Source organism: Crocuta crocuta, unplaced genomic scaffold (genome assembly GCF_008692635.1).
Source record: "Crocuta crocuta isolate KB4526 unplaced genomic scaffold, BGI_CrCroc_1.0 scaffold317, whole genome shotgun sequence".
Classification (NCBI taxonomy): domain Eukaryota; kingdom Metazoa; phylum Chordata; class Mammalia; order Carnivora; family Hyaenidae; genus Crocuta; species Crocuta crocuta.
The window spans coordinates 1,462,704-1,483,212 of NW_027530984.1; the positions used below are offsets into that span (position 1 = coordinate 1,462,704).

A 20,509-nucleotide genomic window follows, 5' to 3' on the forward strand; every position below is an offset into this window, starting at 1 on the left:
AAAAAAAGTACATGTTAGAGAACCCAACCCCTATAGCTGCCTGCGTGAAAATTACTAATTCACAATTCACATCATTGTAACCAGGGTGAACGAATTATTAGGAGCCCCATGGTAGTCACTCACAAAAGGCTAATGGTGATTAAGACAAATTGCTGAGCTTACCTGGAAGGTAGGGGAATTGTTTCTTCACCTCACTTGTTTATTTAATGAAGTCAAGGCAGATATGCAGTGGCCACCGCATGAGAACACACTGCGTGTGCATCCAAAAACAAAGGGCCTCATGGTGATTTAGCATTAGTGCTGGTTACCATCAGCACACTTTCCAGAGAAATCCAAGGCAGTTCCAAGACTAAACGGGGATTTTATATCTGTATCTGTTACTGAGCAGTGAACAGAGCATCTTTTTTCTTGAATGGCCACCCATCCAGAGAGGATTTTCAGACTTGAAAGAAAAGGCTGGGAATGGCATGAAGCCCTGACTTCAGATAATCACCCCTGTCGGGGAGCCATTTTCATACTGCTTACCCTAAGCTCTAAATATCTTAAAGAACAAAGCAGCCATCAATCTAGAATCACAAGAACCCACAGAGTAACCACATGAAATACAGAAGCTGAGGGTTATAAAAAAAAAAAAAACATTTCTGCTGTGATGGTACTTTTAAAAATGATTGTTCAAAATGTCCTCTTCTGAGACAGTAATAGGTATTTCAGGGACTGCAAACCTCTAATAGCTGGAGAAAACAGGGAGCAATAAACCAACAGCCCATTTGACACTTCTTATTCTTTATTCATTCTTTCAACAAATATTTACTAACTCCTTCTGTGTTCCAACCACCAAACTAGGCTCAATGCTGAGCAAAAATAGGTGCTTACAGTCTAATAGATGAGAACAATCTTAGCAAACAATCACGAGTATTTATTATTGTGAATGTCTAAATATAAAAGCGGTAAGGGTGCTGGGGAAATAACTGGGTTTTTATATAAGAGCAATAGCAAAAGCCTCCAAAATAACTTGGGTTTTTATATGAAATACATAGCAAAAGCAGAAGGGTAGGGGGCTCAGAGAAGCCGTCAGGAAATGACAATGAGCTCAGGTGTAAAGGATGAGTAGACCCTGAATAGGCAAGGAGGAAAGGTGGGGCAAAGCCCTGAGGAGAGACTTCACACAAACCATTTGAACCTGAACGAAAGAAACTAATGTGGCTAGAAAACAGACAGCAAGATTGAGAAAGGTGCAAGAGGAAATGAAGCTGCACAGGTGGAAAGGCGCTGCGCTAAGGACTTCCAATTTAGTAAAGTTGGAAAAGCGGTAAAGCACTTTCACGAGCTGGGGAGGAGATGCAAGATTTTTGTGGAATTTTTTTAAAAAGACTTTATTTTTTAGTGTAGTTTTAGATTCATAGCAAAATTGAACGGAAAGCACAGAGAGTTGTCATATATCTCCTGCCCCCATATATGCACAACCTCCCTCACTCTCAAAATCTCTCACCAGAGTGGTGTATTTGTTAGAATTGATGAACCAACATCAACATATCATTCTCACCCTAGTCCACACTTTACATTAGTGTTCATTCTTGGTGTTGTACATTCAGTAGATTTTATGAAATGTGTCCATCATTGTATTGCATTTTACAGAATAGTTTCATGGCCCTGAAATATCTCCTGTGCTCTGCTGATGCATCCTTCCTTCCTGCTAGCCCTTGGCAAACACTGATCTTTTCAGTGTCTCCAAAGCCCTTCTCCAGAATTCTGGAACCATGCAGTATGTAGTCTTTTCAGATTGGCTTCTTTCACTTCAGAGTATATTTTGAAAAGCAAACTTAATTTGGGTCCACTGTGGAGAACAAATAGAGGATTGTTAAGGGTGAGTATTGCAGTTTGTTCAAATCTCCCATGAGGCTACCATAGTAGATTACGGCTATGACAAAGGGTGTGAAGATTCTAGAGTTTCTCTAAAGGTAAAATGAACATATTTTGCTCCATATGAATATGGAGCAAGAAGAAGGTAGGGAAGATAAGGATGATTCTATGTGCTTTAATTTGAACGGCTGATTGGATAGTGGTGCCATTTTCTAAGCCAGAAAATACTAGGGAAGGCTAGGCCTGGAAGGAATGATTACATATTAAGTCTTGGAGATGTTCCACTGAGGCATCTTTGGATGTCCGAGTCAGGTCAGTTGAATCTGATGGGAGTCTTAATCTGGAGATGCGCGTTAAATATATTAATGCATAGATGGTAATGAAAGCTAAGACAAAGATTAGATTATTTAGGGAGAAAGCAGCAAGAAGCTGAAAGCCTTAAGGAACTCTGACACTTAATGGCTACAAGAAAAAGAAGCTAACAAACTAGACTAAAAAGGCACGACCGGAGAGAGAGGAAAAACACAGCAGAATCTGGGACATGATGCTTTCAAGCCCAAAGTTTCCAGGAAAAATTTGTTTTTCTTTTAATTACACCAAATTGAAAATGAGTCCTGGAAGACTCGGTGAACGACCAGAACGTTTGGTACAAACCCAGTGCACTACCTCACACTGCCCCTAATGAAGTATAGAAATCAACACTTCCCTCATATCCTATTGTTACCATCCACTTTGAAGTACTGAGTTATAAGAGTTGCCATCCACATAGTTTTTGACTTTCTAGTGCTGAAGACAGTATGTGTTAAATAAATTAATTTTTGTGGTATATGTTTTATGAACTTCATTGCTGAGTTAGAGAGGTAGACTGCATCCTCCATTAGTTGGGTCTAACTAAAAAGCTCCTGCAAAACGCATACTATACAGACCACACAACACCATCTTCTCCCAGGGCTTCAGTTGGAACTCTCAAAAAGCTTCCAACAGCTTTCCCATTTGTTAAGATCTTATTTATGTTTTAGGTCCATATGCTTAGAGTAGAGACAAATTTCATTGCCAGAGATCTGTACTGGGAGTTCGTATACTCAGCCACAGTCTGTGGAGAGAATATTTTGTCTACAGCAGATAGGATGTAGAATTGGTAGGCCCAATCCTGTACTTCTGATTTAGGATTCCCTTACTGAGTAGAGAAAAATTTTTACTGCGCTAACCAGGTAATTTTTATTGTCAAAAAAAAAAAAAACACTTTGTTCAAGTTTTCACTGGTGCCATAAGCCTCTCTACCTTAGTTTGGAAAATGCCAAGGTATCTGCTCGAATTACTACAAAAATAATTGATCATCCAGGTATTTTGTCACCTAACCAGTGTAACCATAATTTTAACCAAATCAAACATCAAACTTTCTAGTTTACCATTCATTCACCTTATTGTTTTAATTTCACCACGTTTCCACCCTCAGTACTATCATATTTAGAAACAGATGCGGGGGTCGGGGTGGGAGGTGACAACTGGGTGGCTCAGTCTGTTAAGCATCCAACTTCGGCTTAAGTCATGATCTCGCAATGAGTTTGAGCCCTGTGTCAGGCTCTCTGCTAACAGCTCAGAGCCTGGAACCTGCTTCAGATTCCGTGTCTCCCTCTCTCTCTGCCCCTCCCCTGCTCACGCTCTGTCTGTCTCTCTCTCTCAAAAATAAATAAACATTAAAAAAAAAAAACTTTTTTTAAAGTAGATGGGGAAATTCTGACTGGTTTTCTGTATGGACAGAGTATTTTAAAATCAGAAGTAATATATAACACAGTTTTCTACAGTATCAAAATTTCACATTTTTTCCTAGTTTGTAGACAAACTCTTAAAAATCTATGAAAAACATAATCATTTACCAGAATTTTATGTCATCTGTAAAATATTATATTAATCAATCAGTATTAAAAATATGCCATAAAGGAAGGGGGGATCGCTTTCATTGTTGGCTCCATAAATAATATTTGCATGCCAAATAATGATTTCAACAACTGAATCATTAAAAAGGAAAGCAGCAAAGAATGTCTTGGCAACATTTAAGGGACAGAACCAAACAAATGTCTTGGGGGGGGCAGTAAAAAATATCAAAAGCCATTTTCATGTATTTCTTCCACATAACATCCACCGTAAGCATCTGTGATTAACTGGCATTTAAGAACTGAAAAAGTTAATACAACTTAAAAGGTAACTTTCTCACCAAAAGTATGCAATGGTTCCAATTTACGGCTTATCGTCTTTAGGATGGTCTGAAAGCAATATGAGTTCAGTAGAAACTATACTTCAAATTTTGCATTTTGGGCTTTTCCTAAGCTGGCAATATGCACTACAATCCTTTCTTGTGACACTGGGCAGTGGAGGAACCCTCAGCTCCCAGACAGCCAAGTGATCACAGGGTACACAACTGATACACTTCCAACCACTCTCTACCATACCACCATTCTCTTTTTCATTTTCAGTACAGTAGTCAATAAGTTACATGAGGTATTCAATACTTCGTTATAAAGTATGTTTTACATTAGATGATTATGTCCAACTATAGGCAGATGTGAGTTTTCTGAGCATGTTTAAAGTGAGGTAGGCTAAGTTATACTCCTTGGCAGGTTAGGTGTGTTAAATACATTTTCAACTTATGATCTTTTCAATTTACGATAGGTTTATCACAGGATAACCTCTTTGGGGTGCCTGGGTGGCTCAGTTGGTTGGGTGGCCGACTTCAGCTCAGGTCATGATCTTGTGGTTTGTGGGCTCAAGCCCCACATCGGGTTCTGTACTGACAGCTCAGAGCCTGGAGCCTGTTTCAGATTCTGTGTCTCCCTCTCTCTCTGACCCTCCCCTTCTCACACTGTCTCTCTCTCTCAGCAATAAATAAAAAACATTTAAAATTTTTAAAAAATAATAAAAGTAAAAGACATAACCTCTTCTTGGGGCACCTGGGTGGCTCAGTCGGTTAAGCATCCAACTTCAGCTCAGGTCATGATCTTGTGGTTTGTGGGCTCAAGCCCCACATCGGGTTCTGTACTGACAGCTCAGAGCCTGGAGCCTGTTTCAGATTCTGTGTCTCCCTCTCTCTCTCTCTGCCCCTCCCTCGCTCTTGCTCTGTCTCTCTCTTTCTGTCTCAAAAATAAATAAACTATAAAAAAAAGACATAACCTCTTCTTACATTGAGGAATATCTGTATAAATGTTAGGGTAACAGGCCTGGTAAATGCTTATCATTTGTTGTTTCTGGGGTACTGTCATTTCTGGGTACATTTTAACGATGTGGAAGGTTTTGTGGCTTTAGTGACCTGAATTACATAGATCTCTTAATTATGTTTTTAAGTAGCTTAATCTTAGAAATATTAGTTTAAATCAAGCACCTTCATAAGATGCAAAGAGACAGTCTTTGGTGGGAGATTGTGTCTGCGGTAGGAAGAGGAATGCTTTTTCATTCCCTCTGATGTTGGAGTCATCTAGGAAACTGTCAGATTCCACATTATTATCAGTATTCATATTCATACTTGGGAAAATATTCAGTAATTTTACAACTATTTAAATCCAGTAGTCATTTAATGCTGGGTAGAACAGAAGTTACATGGCATCTTTGTTGAAGATACACTTTATGGAAATATATTTGATCCTGAAGAAATCAGTCCTAAAAATAGCAAACAAAATAGCCAACTTGAAAAACATACAGTGATATGGTCAAAATAACCGTCCAAAGGGCAAATTGCAATGAACACTGCCCCAGGCTTTAATGCAGTCTTTTAATGCCAGTTTTCCAGGTTCCCAAGGATACCAGTAGGATTATTTTAAGCTACCAGTGAATAAATGAAATCAGGGAGGCTAATTTGTTCCCTGGAGGTGTCTGTATGAAAGCCTGCCCACAGCAGCGTATAACAGCACCAAGCAAGAAGGACCACATTGGCTCCTAGTAATTTTGGCTCATAAGACCTGAACTAGCAGATTTCAGACCCAATGTTCTTAAGAACACCTTGAACTTCCACCAAAGTATCCCAAGTGTCTAGCTAGATGCCAGGCTTTCAAAGATTAACTTTGCAAATAGATACAATTGTTCTTTACTAGTTACAGAAGGCCCTGACAGGTGTTGAGATCTGAAATTTAAGATGGTCTTAAATTTATAAAAACTATTCTAGAACTCTGTTTTATTATCATGAGAACAGAAAAGAACATACAGTTTCCTGAAATGTTTTTGATGTAGTAATTTTAGTAAAATTTGTTTGATTTAGTCTCATGTAATGCACTTGTCATATTTCACTTTAAGAAACTGGGAAGGCACAGATTTTTACTCTGTATAACAGCAATATTCAGTCTATTTTTAATTATTACGGATGAGACTCCCATGAATTAGGACCCTCAAATCCTATTTCAAAAACTCAAAACGGAATCCAGCATTCAGAATTGACAATTGAGAATCCCAATGGGAATCTGGAAAGCATTTATACGTGAAGTGAGGTTTGGGTGCTTTCTAAAAGTTGGTTATGTCATCAATAAAAGCATTTCACATGCATATTAATTATCAATATGTTAAACAATTTTTCTAGGACGTGGGAAAAAGCCAGTAAAGAAAATGAGTTCCCAACTCTTTGAAGGATGTCAACATAAAGAAAGCAAATCTGATATGAATTGAGGTATTAACTTCCTTATTAGACATAAGTCTACAATAGAGTTAATCATTTAATTCATACAAAGGGAGACATTCACTTCAAGAAGGCTTGAAGGTTGGCAGGTGTCCTGTTATGTGCTGTAAGTACTCTAAGACCTAGTGACAAAATTCTTGTTGGAAACCATTGATTCTAGCCTGTTTTTTTTTTCACTTTTGTCATTTTAACTATCTTCTGTCTCTCTCATTGTCTGATTACATACAGTGAGGATGCCAGTAGAAACATATATTTAAATAGATTGATACTTCCCTTTTTATTCTAAAAATAAAAGAGAAAACCAAGAACTTTGATAATAAAAGCTATGCACATATAATCTCCAACTTTTGATTAGCTGAATCTGCCAGAAATGCAGGTAAATATTGGAGGTAATCTCCTACAGGCAAGAAATTAAAAGTTCATGCAACCAGAACCACCTTTTGCCAACACACCAAAATACATGAAGCATAAATTTCAATTTCATGTTATCACAAAGTTCGGAGTAGGTTAAACACAAGATAATATTATAATAGAGCACAAAGCCACATATTCCAAAATATTATATAAAATTCTTTCTTTTTACTCAAATAATATCAAACTGTCAGACATACACACACACACATACACACACACACACACACACACACACAAAACCAACATGACAAGAAGTGTTCATCTATTTTGTTTTAGCTGAAGGTAAGTATGACTTTTAAAGAAGGTGACCATCAGGGTGCCTGGGTGGCTCAGTCAGTTAAATGTCTGACTTTGGCTCAGGTCATGATCTTGAAGTTCATGCCTCCAAACCCACATCGGGCTCTGTGCTGACAGCTCAGAGCCTGGAGCCTGCTTTAGATTCTGTGTCTCTCTCTGACCCTGCTCTGCTCCTGCTCTGTCTTTGTCTCTCAAAATAATAAATAAATGTTAAAAAAAATTAAATTAAAAAAAACCTGAAGAAGAATAATCTTTTAATTATGGGAAGGAGAACTAAACTTTGATTCTGCACACTATAATCCCACTGGATTATTGCTCGTACTACTTTAAACATTTTGTTTGATTTAAACCGTAGTTTGCTCTATTACATTTAAAAATAAATCTGGGTTTGGTTCTGATAAAGATGGAATAAATGTGTTCCACCTTATCATTTTCACTAATTGCAGTGAAAAACTCTGGGCTGAAAAAAACATCAGATAATGCTATTAGAATTATAAACTTGAGATACAACGTGATGATGAATCCCTTCTTTTTTGCTAGTTTCTTTGTAGGATTTGGTTTTTGTTGTCATTAAGGGTTGTTTATTTGTTTGCCTCCTGCATATTCTGGCCTGGATGCTGGAGTAACCCAAAAGATGGAACTGCCAATAAGTGTAAACAGAAAAAGCCCCAAGATATGTCTGCCTTTACAGGGGTCCAGAGAAAGGAGTAGAGGATCTGGGAAACAATCCACCCCACAGTCCTTTTCATGCTACCTCCCTCCTCTAGGTGAACGCCAACACAGAAGCACTGCCCTTCTTCCACCCTACAGAGCTGTAGCAATCTTGTTGACTCTCCACACCCTGCTCCAAGTGAAGGCCAGCGAAGAGCTGTGTCCTTTCCCTTCTCCACTACTGGTGTGTGTCCTGTGGAATGGAGCCCTGGGAGATCGACCAACCCCCCAACACACACACACATTCTAAGGGAGCCTGGAAAGATTCAGTGTCATTTGCCTCTCCCCCACCCCCAGTAGCAGCCATGCAGTCCCTGTCAACTTGCCCTGCTCTACACAGAGTGCTGCCAATGAGACAGAGTCCCATCCTCTGCCCAGGGATGCTGGGTAAGTAAAACATGCATAATTGAATCCTGGTAAGAACATAGGGAGGGTAAAGCCCTGACTTTTTTTTTTTTTTTTCCCAGAAGAGTAGTAGTGAGGAGCCTTGGAAATCAGAAAGTGCAAAGCAAATTATGGAGAGGAAGGAGTTGGAGAAAGGGATACTTTAAATCTGTGTATGGAGTCCTGAGCCCAACCCAGATTTGTGCATGCACGATTTCAACCAGAATCAGCACAGTGAGGATTTTGAACACTTAACTCAAGTTTCAGATTGGCCTCTGGGAGAGAAACAAGTGAGATGGATCAAATAGCACTTCAGAGTCTTTGAAAATTAAATTGACATTAGAACCACAGTCCACAGAAAGTGGGTAATATCTGATCCAGACTAAAACAAATAATCACAAGAACACAAATCCAGATGATTTAAACAGGATCCAGACTCTCATAATGTCATATTCAAAATATCTAGGATAAAATCTAAAGTTTCTGGACATAAAAGAAATCAGGAAAACCTAAACATCTCTTAAGAAAAAAAGACCATCAGTCAATAGATGCCAACTCCAAGATGACCTAAATATTAGATTTATCAGACAAAGATTTTAATGCAGCTATCATAATGGTGGTGGGGTGATAAAATTTTCCTAGATTCTTTGTTCCTCCTATAAAAAGCCCTCGCCTCCTGAGAATCTTCAAATACCATGAGAATTTGATCCATAGCTATTTGTTGAATTAATTGCTCTGATCTGACAGGATAATAAGACTTTTCTAATTTCCCTGGGAAGGCAAAATTATTAAAGTCTAGACTAGCTCATATGGTTAAACTCACAAAGTGCTAGGGAAATGGGCTCACTAGCTTCCTAAGTATTGACATGTCAAAAAAGATGAAGCCCCAGATCTTAGAAATATTTCTAGGTTTTAAGAGTAGAGATTCACAGGGCTGTCTGGCTCCTGGAGAGATTTTATTTACATATCAAAGAGTTGGAGTTTGGATGCAGGCCATTTGGGTTAGAAGGAGACCTTCTGAGGAGGGTTGGAGGGTGCTGCATCATCCCCCTTCAGAAGCAGAGAAAAATTATCTCTCTTTTCTCTCATCTAGGAAGTGTCTGGCGCTTATGTAGGACTAGGACTAAGAGCTCAGGTAAGAGGGCAATGACACACTTATTGTCAAGAAATGGGTCTTTGACCCACAACACTGCACTTGCACTTTCAGGATAAAATTGACAAAGATGAATATTAAAAGCCCAGCAATAGCCATGGCCCAAGAAGTATGGGCAAACATTCCTGGAATGAATGGAAACAGAAGTTTTCAGTAAAGAAACTGAAGCTACAAGAAAAAAAAAAAGAATGAAATGACTTAAAGGCAAAAAGAAAGTCAACAAACTGATAGGTATAACTATAGGCATGTGAATAATTAGTTTAAATGTACATGGTCCAAAAACACCAGTTAAAAGATACAGATTTTCAGACTGGATAAAAACAAAAGTAACTGTATGCTACCTACAAGTCCACAGAAAGCAGAATGATCCAGATGATGGATCTGTATGAATCCATAATGATCCATAGTGATCCAAATGAAAGGATGGCAAAAGATAAATGATTCAAACGCTATTCACAAAAGATGGAATGTCTACTGTGATTACTACAAATGACCAACTTCAGAACAAAGAAAATTACTATAGATGTTTTTAAAAAATCAATATATAAAAACATTGCAACCAAGTAAGATTTATCCAGTAATGCAAGGCTGAAGAGTTGAAAATTAGTTAATGTAATTCACACTTTAAAAGGCTTAAAAAGAAAAGCCATATGATCATATCAATAGAAGCAGAAAAGACCCTTGGCAAAATTTTGCATTCATTCAAGATTTTTTTTAAAAATCTCATCAAATTACAGGGGTGCCTGGGTGGCCCAGTCAGTTAAGCATCCAACTTCGGCTCAGGTCATGATCTCACACCCTCCATCGGGCTCTGTGCTGACAGCTCAGAGCCTAGAGCCTGCTTCAGATTCTCTGTCTCCATCTCTCTCTCTCCCCCTCCCCTGCTCACACTCTGTCTCTGTCTCTCTCTCTCAAAAATAAACATTAAAATTTTTTTAACTCATTAAATTAGGAATAGAATGAACATCTTCATTATACAAAGTTTATCTCCAGAAACACCAACAGGAAACATCATTTTTTTGGTGTTTATTTTATTTATTTTGAAAGAGGGAAAGAGAGAGAGAGATACATGAATGGGAAAGGAGCAGAGAGAGAGAGAGAGAGAGAGAGCAAGAATCCCAAGCAGGCTCCATGCTGTCAGTGCAGAGCCTGACGCAGGGATCAAACTCACAAACCATGATCCTGACCTGAGCCGAAATCAAGAGTAGGATGCTTAACAGACTGAGCCACACAGGCGCTCCAAGAAACATCATTCTTATTGGTAAGGTATTGAATGTTTTTACCCTAAGACAAAAACAAGGCAAATGTGTCACTACTCTTAGTCAATATCATACTGGAAGTTTTAGCCAGCTCAAGAAGGCAAGAAAAAAGAACTAAAAGGCATTCAGACTGAAAAGAAAGTAATAAAACTATCCTTACTCACAGACAACATGATGGATTCTCTATATAAGAAATGTCAAGAAATCTATAAAAAATACTTACCAGTTCAAAGAAGTCAATAGTATTTCTATCCACTAGCAGTGAAAATTTGGAAACCAAAATTTTAAAACAGATTCTATTTGCAATACCTTAAACATTAAATACTTAGTATTAAATAAACAACTCTAGAAAAATATGTTCAGTATCTGTATACTAAAAAGTATAAAATATTGATGAAACATATCAAAAGAGACCTAAAGAAATGGTGACATGTATAAAATTCATGGGTTGGAAGATTCAGTATAGGTGAGATATCAATTTTTCCCAAAAGAAACTAGAGATTAAGTCCCATTCAAAAGCTTGTTCTAAAATGTATGTGGGAAAGGAGAGGAACTGGAATATCCAAAACAATTTTGAAAAAGAAGAGCAAATGGTGGACACCATTCAACTTTAAGACAGTTCATAAAGCTAAGTGTCAAGACAGAATATTATTAGTAAAGAGATAAACACAAAGAATAATGAAACAGAAGAGATACTCTAAAAATAGATCCACTCCAATACCGTCAGCTGATTTGGACAAAGGTGTAAAGGAAATTTAAATGACAAAGGAAGACTTTGCAATAACTGATACTTGGAACTACTGACATCCATATTAAAAAATTAATAATCCTCAACTGCAACTTGCATCATACATACACACACATGAAAATTCAAAATGTAAATGTAAACTGATAGAAAACGTAAAATACTAAACCAAGTGTAAAACATGAAATTCTAAAATTCTTAGGTCAAAACAAAAGAGAAATATTTATAACCTTGGGTGAAGACAGAATTCTAATATACAACACCAAAGTCATGATCTAGCAAAGAAGACAGTTAGTGAATTTGAGTTCATCAATATGAAAACTACTTCTGCTCTGTTAAGAACACTGGCAAGAAAATAAAAAGATTGTAAAACAGTATTTGCAAATCACATATCAGATGAAGGATGCTCAAAACTGAAAACTAAGAAAACAATGTAATTTTTAAAAAATGGACAGAAGTCAACAGTATTTTACCAACAGGTATGTGGATGAGAAACAAACATGTCAAAAGATGCCCAATGTCAGTAAGTCATTCCAGGAAAGCAAACTAAAGACACAATAAGATACCATTTCATATCTATTAGAATGGTTTAAAAAAAACTAATGATAACTCCAAGTGTTGATGAAGATGGGAGAAATAGAAATCCTCAAACACTGCTGGTGTGAACATAAAATTGTGCAGACACTCTAGAAAACAGTTTGACAGTTTCTTATAAAATTAAAGAAACATACACTTACCATATAACCCAACAAACTCACTACAGGTATTTACCCTAGAAAAATGAAAATTAATTTTTCCCCAAAACCTGTATATGAATGTATATAACAGAACGATTCAAAAATTTTCCAAACTAGAAATAATCCAAATATCTTTTAATGAGCGCATGGATGCAGAAACTGGTTAGTACATGCACACACGGAATACCACACGGCAATATAGAAGGACAGATTAGTGATATACACAAAACGTAGATGGATCTCAAATGTATTTCCACAAATAACCCAGTCTCAAAATGTTACATACTGTGTTATTCCATTCATATGGCATTCTAGAGAAGCAAAAACAGAAACGAAAAATCAGTAGTTACCAGGGGTTAGGAACGGGAAGGGTCAGAATACAAAGATAATTTATGACAGACTTCTTTGGCAGTGTTGACATTTTTCTCTCTCCTGTCTGTGGTGATGGTCTCATGAATCAACACAAAGATAAAAACTCATAGTATTGTACAACAATAAAGTGGATTTTACTCTACGTAAATGTAAAAATTAAAAAACATTAAAAAAACTCTTCTGGGGACTTTGTGACAATGTGTTTACATTGGAAGAAAATTCTCAGGATTTAAGAGTAGAATAAAATGTCTAAAAAATCTCATACCCCTTAAAGCCTATATGCAACCTGGTTATCAAGCAAGAGAAAAATCAAGATATAGAGGCTAACAAGAAGCAAAAATATATAGGTGGTCCTTCTAGCTGGGCGCCTGGGTGGCTAAGTCGATTAAACAACCAACTTCAGCTCAGGTCATGATCTCATGGTTCGTGAGTTCGAGTTCCATGTTGGGCTCTGTGCTGACAGCTCAGAGTCTGGAGCCTGCTTCAGATTCTGTATCTCCCTTTCTCTCTGTCCCTCCCCTGTTCATGCTCTGTCTCTCTCTCTCAAAAATAAATAACTGTTAAAAAACTTAAAAAAAAAAAACACAGGCTCTCCTATAAATAACACATATATATTCTTAAAATTCCTCACTACTACCTAGGCAGAGATCAGGGAGTGTGGAGAACATGAAGATTTACACAAGAGGAAATGAGGTAAGAGAAATATTAGAGTAATCTAGCCTCTGCTTCCAATGAAGGGCATAGTAATTTTCCAGGTACAGTGACTTGACCTCAATATTAACTTCAGTTCAGCTCTGTCTCTAAATACTACCTGGAATAAGTAAACCAATATTTATCAATACCTCTTCAATAGCACCAGCAGAAATTCTGTGGCCTGCAACATTTATCACGTCATCAACTCGAGACATAACATATAAATAGCCTTCTTCATCCATGTAACCAGCATCCATGGTGTCATAGTATCCCTGTAAATAAGAATCAATAATGTCTATTAGCATGTGTTGCTAGGTAAGGCAATCATTTAAGCTTGGTATAATATAACATGTGATAGAAATGGATTTACTCAGTGCATTTGACTTTTTCCAATCATAGACTATGGAATAAAATTCCTTTTGAATTTTAAAGTCTATGAACTCAATTTTTTTTAATGAAGAAGTAATAGCTCAATATATCCAATGTACCTTGGTATTGGAAAATAATTCTTTGATAGATTTCTTCATTAATTATAGTAATTTTTAAAAGCTTTAAAGCTCTCTATGAATAATTAGAAAATATAGCACTTAGTTTGTTAACATGAATTTGGATTGGACTCGAGCTTCCGTGAAATATAATAAGGATGAAGTATAATTTTTAATCAACTCAAAGTAGCAACACATCTTCACTGACCCAGAAAATCACAATAGAATGATGAATAAAGAAGAAGAAGAAGAAGAAGAAAGAAATATTACTTCTAATGCTTTTCAGTTTTCTTGATTCTTACATTAATGAGCACAGGCTTTCGGAACAACCCAGATGAGTCACTATTTGGTTTCTTGGTCTTTCTGAGACTCAGTATACTCATCTGTTAAACAGGATAGGGAACTATACCCTATATGCCTTCTGTAAAGCATAAATGAGATGGTTTATATCAGTAAGGTAACTCTGGCACATCATAAGCCCTCTGTAGTGGTCAGCTCTTACTGCGATTTCTACTGGAAAGAAAACCTAGAGTACGGTTAAAGAGAATGGACTCTGGAATCAGATTTTATGTTCAGTTTTCAGCTCCATGATTTCTAAACTACAGGTAAGGTACTCAACCCTGTTGTAGTGTGGCCAAGCCCTTAGATGAGTAGTGTGAGGTCAGGATAACAAGGCAAGAGTGTGGAGTCACTCCATACAGTCTAACCATAAACTAAGATTTTGAAGGAGCTTTCAGTGTTAAAGGTGATCATGTTAAAACCACATGCACATCTTATTTGCCATTGTCGGTGGAATTATTCATATCAGAACTCCGATGACTTCACAGTGGCCCATCAGGCAGATAGATTGGGCTGACTGGAGTCAACCCTACTGACAAATCTTCGCTGCCACAGTCCTTTGGGGCATGTTTAATCTTAGCTACTGAGGTCATTTGACTCCAGATTTCTTTCTAAAGGAAGCTATTTTAATCTTGTCATTTGTCTGGTTGATTAGGTTACCTGTCCTTCACTCACAAATAATAAAGATAAAATGCTAAATACTGAGACTTGCTTTTTTTTATATATGAAATTATGACCAAACATTTTTTTTCACCTAATGCATAATGAGGAGAACCAAGGATGTCTCAGGGAAAGAAAGAGAGGCGAAAGGACAGCAGCAATATGATGGTGGGACCCGACGTGGATTGTCAGTAAAGTGCTGTTATAAACCCAAAACACATCACGATGATATGGACAAACAGGTAGAAATGACAAAATAGAAAGTAGGAGAACACTTTTCGTTATCCAGGGCACTGGGTCTTGTGCTGGGAAAACACCGTCTCTAGCATATTTTAAAAATGGGAGTTTCGAATAAAAAGCTAGGAGAGCATTCAGGAACAAAATGTCAAAAATAGGTAAAGGGATGGAAAAATACAACTTGGGGGCCACCCGAATGAACCTTGCTCACATAACCAGCTGTGAAGGGGTGAAGGGGTCCTAGTGATAGTGTACAATTCTCATCAGGTGCTTTCACTCTGCAGAGGAACTCAATGTAGGAAAGAATACAGATGGCCCCCAACTTTTTAACTTAATAGAAACTTTCCTGATATTGAGGGCTGCTAAATGTCAGGAAAATGTGCTAAGAGAAACTGAGAAATTTCCACAGACTGAGAAAAATAAATCCACAGATTTGATTCCAGAGAAATGTCCACAGACTGAGAAAATAAATCTAAAAATGACGCATTTAGATAATTATGCTTTGGACATTCTTATTTCTGAGATCTAGAACTTGGTCCAGATAAACTTTAACAGTTGTAGTATTATCTATGATTCTAGGACAGAGTTGCTTAAATTTAAATGGCAAGAACTACAAAGAAGTATTCTGGGAGATTTTTTTTAAAGTATAATAAAGTTCTTACAGGAAATTTTTCAAAGTATAAATGCTTGAATGCTTCCTGATTCTTCCAGAGTCCTGAAAAAGCACCAGGTGGTAATGGCAACCTTATATAAAAACAAAGCAGTTAGAATTATGATCAAAGTGATAATAAAGATAGATTGAGTAGAATAATTTTCTAGTGTGATGGATAATTGCAAGTCAAATCCCACACTGAAGAACAATCCCTAAATCTGCTGGATAGATCATGTCTAACAGAAGGCTGAAGTAGCAGCAGCATTGAGGGATGACTGTAGTTTCTGCAAAGGCCACCAAGGCACATGCAGTTGGCATTCAAATAGATATTAGCAGCAATCACTGTTTCAATAAGAAGCATAACATCTGCAAAAAGGAATAAAAAATGCATCACTGAATTACTTTTTAAGACAAATATACTTCCACCATAGGCAAATAAATTCTTTTCTTTTTTTTTTTTTTGAAGTACCAAGGTCCCAACTGCCACCCGTGTGTGTTTGTGTGATGAAATGCTCCAATTAAACATTCCATGAACAATCTTATCTTCACAATCAAGCTGCCTTCTGCTTAGGGAATTCCCTCTCACTATGCCCTCTGTTCTTCCTTTTTCATAACCATCCCAACCTCTGTGATTTCTCATCCTATGAACACATAGAGATATTTGAGAATATAAAATATAAAGTTGACTACACCTCTTCTTTCCAACTAACTTGCTCTTATATTTCCTGCTTTCCTCCATAGTAACAAACAGGTGTTTTATACATGCAAGGTTTAATCCGTAGCTATCTTTTTTTAAATTTTTAATGTTTTATTTATTTTTGAGAGAGAGAAAGAGACAGAGTGTGAGTGGGGGAGGAGCAGAGAGAGGGGGAGACACAGAATCTGAAGCAGGCTCCAGGCTCTGAGCTAGCTGTCAGCACAGAGCCCAATGTGTGGCTCGAACTCACAAACAGCGAGATCATGACCTAAGTCAAAGGCAGACATTTAACCAACTGAGCCACCCAGGCACCCCTGTCCATCTTTCTAACACGTCAATGTTAGACTGGTTCCCTGCAAGAAGTTCCACCTAACAAAAATAACCACTCAAATTCTTTTCTGGATACAATGCTTTAAAGTTCGGAGATTTAGATACTGTAAAATGTAAGGATTCTGAAAATCCTTCCCTGTCCATACTCACACACTAAAAACACATAGTGAAGCAGGGACTGTACAGTATGGATGCTGAGAAAACTGAAAACAAAGTAGACATGGCTACTGTCCACATGAGGCAATGTCACGCATCCGCCACCCCAGTATTAGGCATCTGAGGCACCGAACTGTATTCTCACATTCAATGAGACAGAAAGTGCTGTTACAAGTGGGATCAGGAGCCCAGCTGTAATCGCCCAGCCCCATTCTCTCCAGCCTCCAGGTAGGTCCTCCCTGGCGAGGGCTTCATTTTGTATTATTTTAAGATGGATGAAAAACTCAACAACTGCATTTCCGTACCTCATTTAATGACATAAAAATGCATGTGAAAGCATTCTGTAATCCGTAAAGAAAACTACAGAGATTCTGCTGTTGTTACTCTTGCTGTTCATTACTAAGCCTGAGTGCAGGGGGCAGGCGGAGGCAGATGATCCCTTCAGGTCCTTCAAACAGACTTTGTTACATCAATTCCAAGTCATTATGTATATAATATCACTTCATCAGTGTGTTTTTATTGTTAATATTTTATGGACAAGCGTACATCATTGAATAGTAAACATGGAAAGAAAATATGGATAGAGCAGCCACCAAAACACATTCAATTTAGCATCATTTTCAGGAAGCTGAGGATAAAGAGGTGAAGAGGACACCAAGAAGGGATGGTAGATATCAAATCAAAAGCCACTACAGGCCAGAAGAGATAGCATTAGTCAGTGAGGCCGACTATATATAAAATAAGCAATACCAACAATAACCTTGATGGAAAGGGATTCTGCTTACATATCAAATAAATCATTTTTAGTTGTTTCCCCCTAAATATATCATGTTATATAATCCTGTATGTCTCTCTTGGTGATATTTTTAAACTATACTCTAAGAAAAAAAAAGATAACTGTGATAATAAAGGTTAACTGACATTTGGGAACTGTTTGGGGGCATCAGAGAGTGGTGGGGTCTAAGGCAAATTAGAATGCACATGCCAGGAATAATGCCAGGTGTTTCTTAGCTCCATAAATGCTTATCCAAATACTGAGACTCTTAACACTGCCCATACTAAAAACTATGTATATAGAAGGACATATTGTTAAATAAGCTTCTCTTTTGCTTTATCTACCTCTGGTATTAACAATTCATAACAGATAGATTATAGTTTTATAATTAATTAAAGCTTAGAGGATTAAAGTATAGGTACCCATACTCTGGGGGTGAGGGTCAGAAAATAACTTTAAGGACCTGGGCTTTTTCAGCTCTTGCACAAAATTTTAAATACCTGTTTAAATTTTTTAAAGAACAGGGACAGTAGGGATTTTTTATACCATTTCTCATTAGTGTGTGAAAGGTCTGCATAAATTTGGGTATATCCATAGACCCTGAGAATTAAGATTAATATACCAAAGATATGATCCAGGGACCGAACATGAAATAGGAAGGAGGAATTCAAGGCCAAGTGTTATTTTTCTTTAATGACCAAAAAAAAAAAAGATCATTGAACAAAAATAAAAGAGATGTATGAGAACTAGGAAAAAATAGTAACTTAGGAGCAATTAGAGTTTTAATAATGACTAAGTGTTCAACAAGGTCAAATGAAAGCATAGATTTTGTCTGAAAGTGGATTCAAGAGAGGTCAGGGAACTTAGTGATTAAGATATTCTGAGTATCCTTAGGACTGCCATTTCAGTGGTGTGGAGCAGGCAACAATGGGTATGATTAAAACTACCCAGGAAGTTAAGTGGAGGCAGCAAGTTTAGACTGCATTTTTTTAAAGTTTATGGGTGATGGGTAGCCAGTGGAGAGATGATGAAGATATGAAAGGTAGAGAAGAAAATACCAAAGAAATTATGTTTCATTCATTCATTCATTCATGTATTTCTTTTCTTCTTTCAACCAATATTTGTTGGATTCTTGGTATTCCTCACTGATTGTATTAGACATTAATGATACAAAAATATAAACTCTGGTCTCAGACCTATGAAAATCCTGGCATGATATGTACTACAAGAAATGTAGTATTTAAAATACAGAGAGGGAGAAAGACTATCATGAATGATATCTATTCCATCACATTAATGAAATAACATAAAGATATTTGTCAGGCAAGTTTTACAGCAGATCCTTAAACTCTCTACTGGCAGGAGCCCTTGGAAGGGAAGATTTTATCCCTAAAACTAAGTAACGCCTAATAACCCAAGGTGTAGACCTACTGGAAATAGCGTATGTGCTTCCTGATCATTTTTGAGATGTCTCCAGAAAACTACTTAATTATCCTCATGTCTAACTGAGGAACAGGCTGGAAAGCATATATGAGATTGCAATTGTTAATTAATAGGATAAAATGAGGGAATGCTATCTGTTCTTCACTAATAAAGTCTCATGTTGTTATTTCAATATTAGAGAAGAACCCTATAAAAGGAACCTTGAAAGATGCCCATATAATGACCCTAAGGAAGAGTTTCCAGAATTAGGAATATCTGTGGTTATCAACAGGTATATACAATATACGTGAACTAAAACATGTAAGAAGAGAAGCAGTGAGCTTCAGACAGAAGTTAGATTAATGTGAGCTAGAGCAGCATTTTTTTGGGGGGGGCGGGGTGCAGAATTCTAAATTAACGCCTTTCTTGTTGATATCCAAATGATTACTCTNGTTAATGTGAGCTAGAGCAGCATTTTTTTTGGGGGGGGGGTGCAGAATTCTAAATTAACGCCTTTCTTGTTGATATCCAAATGATTACTCTTTACTAAATGTAGGTCTTCTTTCTGGCTCAGTGGGTACACTGGGGCTTTTCTTCTGAAGTTACCTGACCGAAAAAGAACTTTTTTCTATAGCTACAATAACATACAGATACGCTGGACTGGCAGAAGAAACAGGAAGATATGAAAATCCTGAGGCACCTGCTAGTTAGTGTCTGTACTCTTCCTTCAAATTCAGGATAAAACACTACCACCCTGTGACACCTTTCCCAACTCTTTGAAGCAGAGTTAAAAGGGAAGTTTTGTTGCAACCTGTCCAATTGTGAATCAAGAGTTATCCCTAGAGAACATCTTTCCACAGAGACCATTCTTAAGGGGAAAGAGAAATAACTGAAGTGATTCCAGGGGACAGTGGTGGTGGAGAGGGTGCATGATGGGGAAGCATGATATACTGAAAAATCCTTAAATAGCTAAGAAAGGAAGGGAATGCCCATCATTGTAGACGGTGACACATTCCTAACCACTCTGAAATATCAAACTCTTATATGCCTGGTCTGTATTTACTTCTCCATCAAGAGTCTCCCTGGTAACAGAGGTAAACTGAAGATATAACTACTGTTCCCTGGAGAATTCTGGGGTTAGATCCCAACTTTGCACCTGAATATTTCCTATGGAGTCTTTAGGCTTTACTTGAGATTTTCATGTGAGGCTACTCTTTGTCTTCCCACAAAGAGACTGATTAGGCCATAATTTCTTCCTCTTTGGACAGACAAAAGATGAGGTTTGAATGTGAGCTCCAGCTGTGTAACTACTAATGATGTTTAGATGCCCATGTCTAAAATGAGGACGACATCTGGCCCACTGTCTACCTCACAGTGATGTAAGGCTAATAAAAGATCTTGCTAAAATCTGTATATGACCTTTAGAAATGGAACATGATTACAATTATGGGACAAACTTGGTTTTACTCAAAGG

At 37.3% G+C, this 20,509-nt stretch overlaps 1 protein-coding gene across 3 annotated transcripts in view; it reads right to left on the bottom strand.

Moving 5' to 3' along the window:
• The window catches only part of ACSS3 (acyl-CoA synthetase short chain family member 3), a 157,593-nt gene that overhangs the window by 9,798 nt on the left and 127,286 nt on the right, over window positions 1–20,509 (bottom strand). For 2 of the 3 annotated variants that reach the window (XM_077770202.1, XM_077770201.1), the window contains exons 12-13: window positions 15,666–15,747; window positions 13,432–13,554 (exon numbers count right to left, since the gene is read on the bottom strand). In XM_077770202.1, coding sequence (XP_077626328.1) covers window positions 13,432–13,554; window positions 15,666–15,747 — 205 coding nt within the window. Of the gene's footprint in view, window positions 1–12,380; window positions 12,529–13,431; window positions 13,555–15,665; window positions 15,748–20,509 lie in introns of those variants that run through there. The other variant, XM_077770203.1, reaches the window with a different exon arrangement.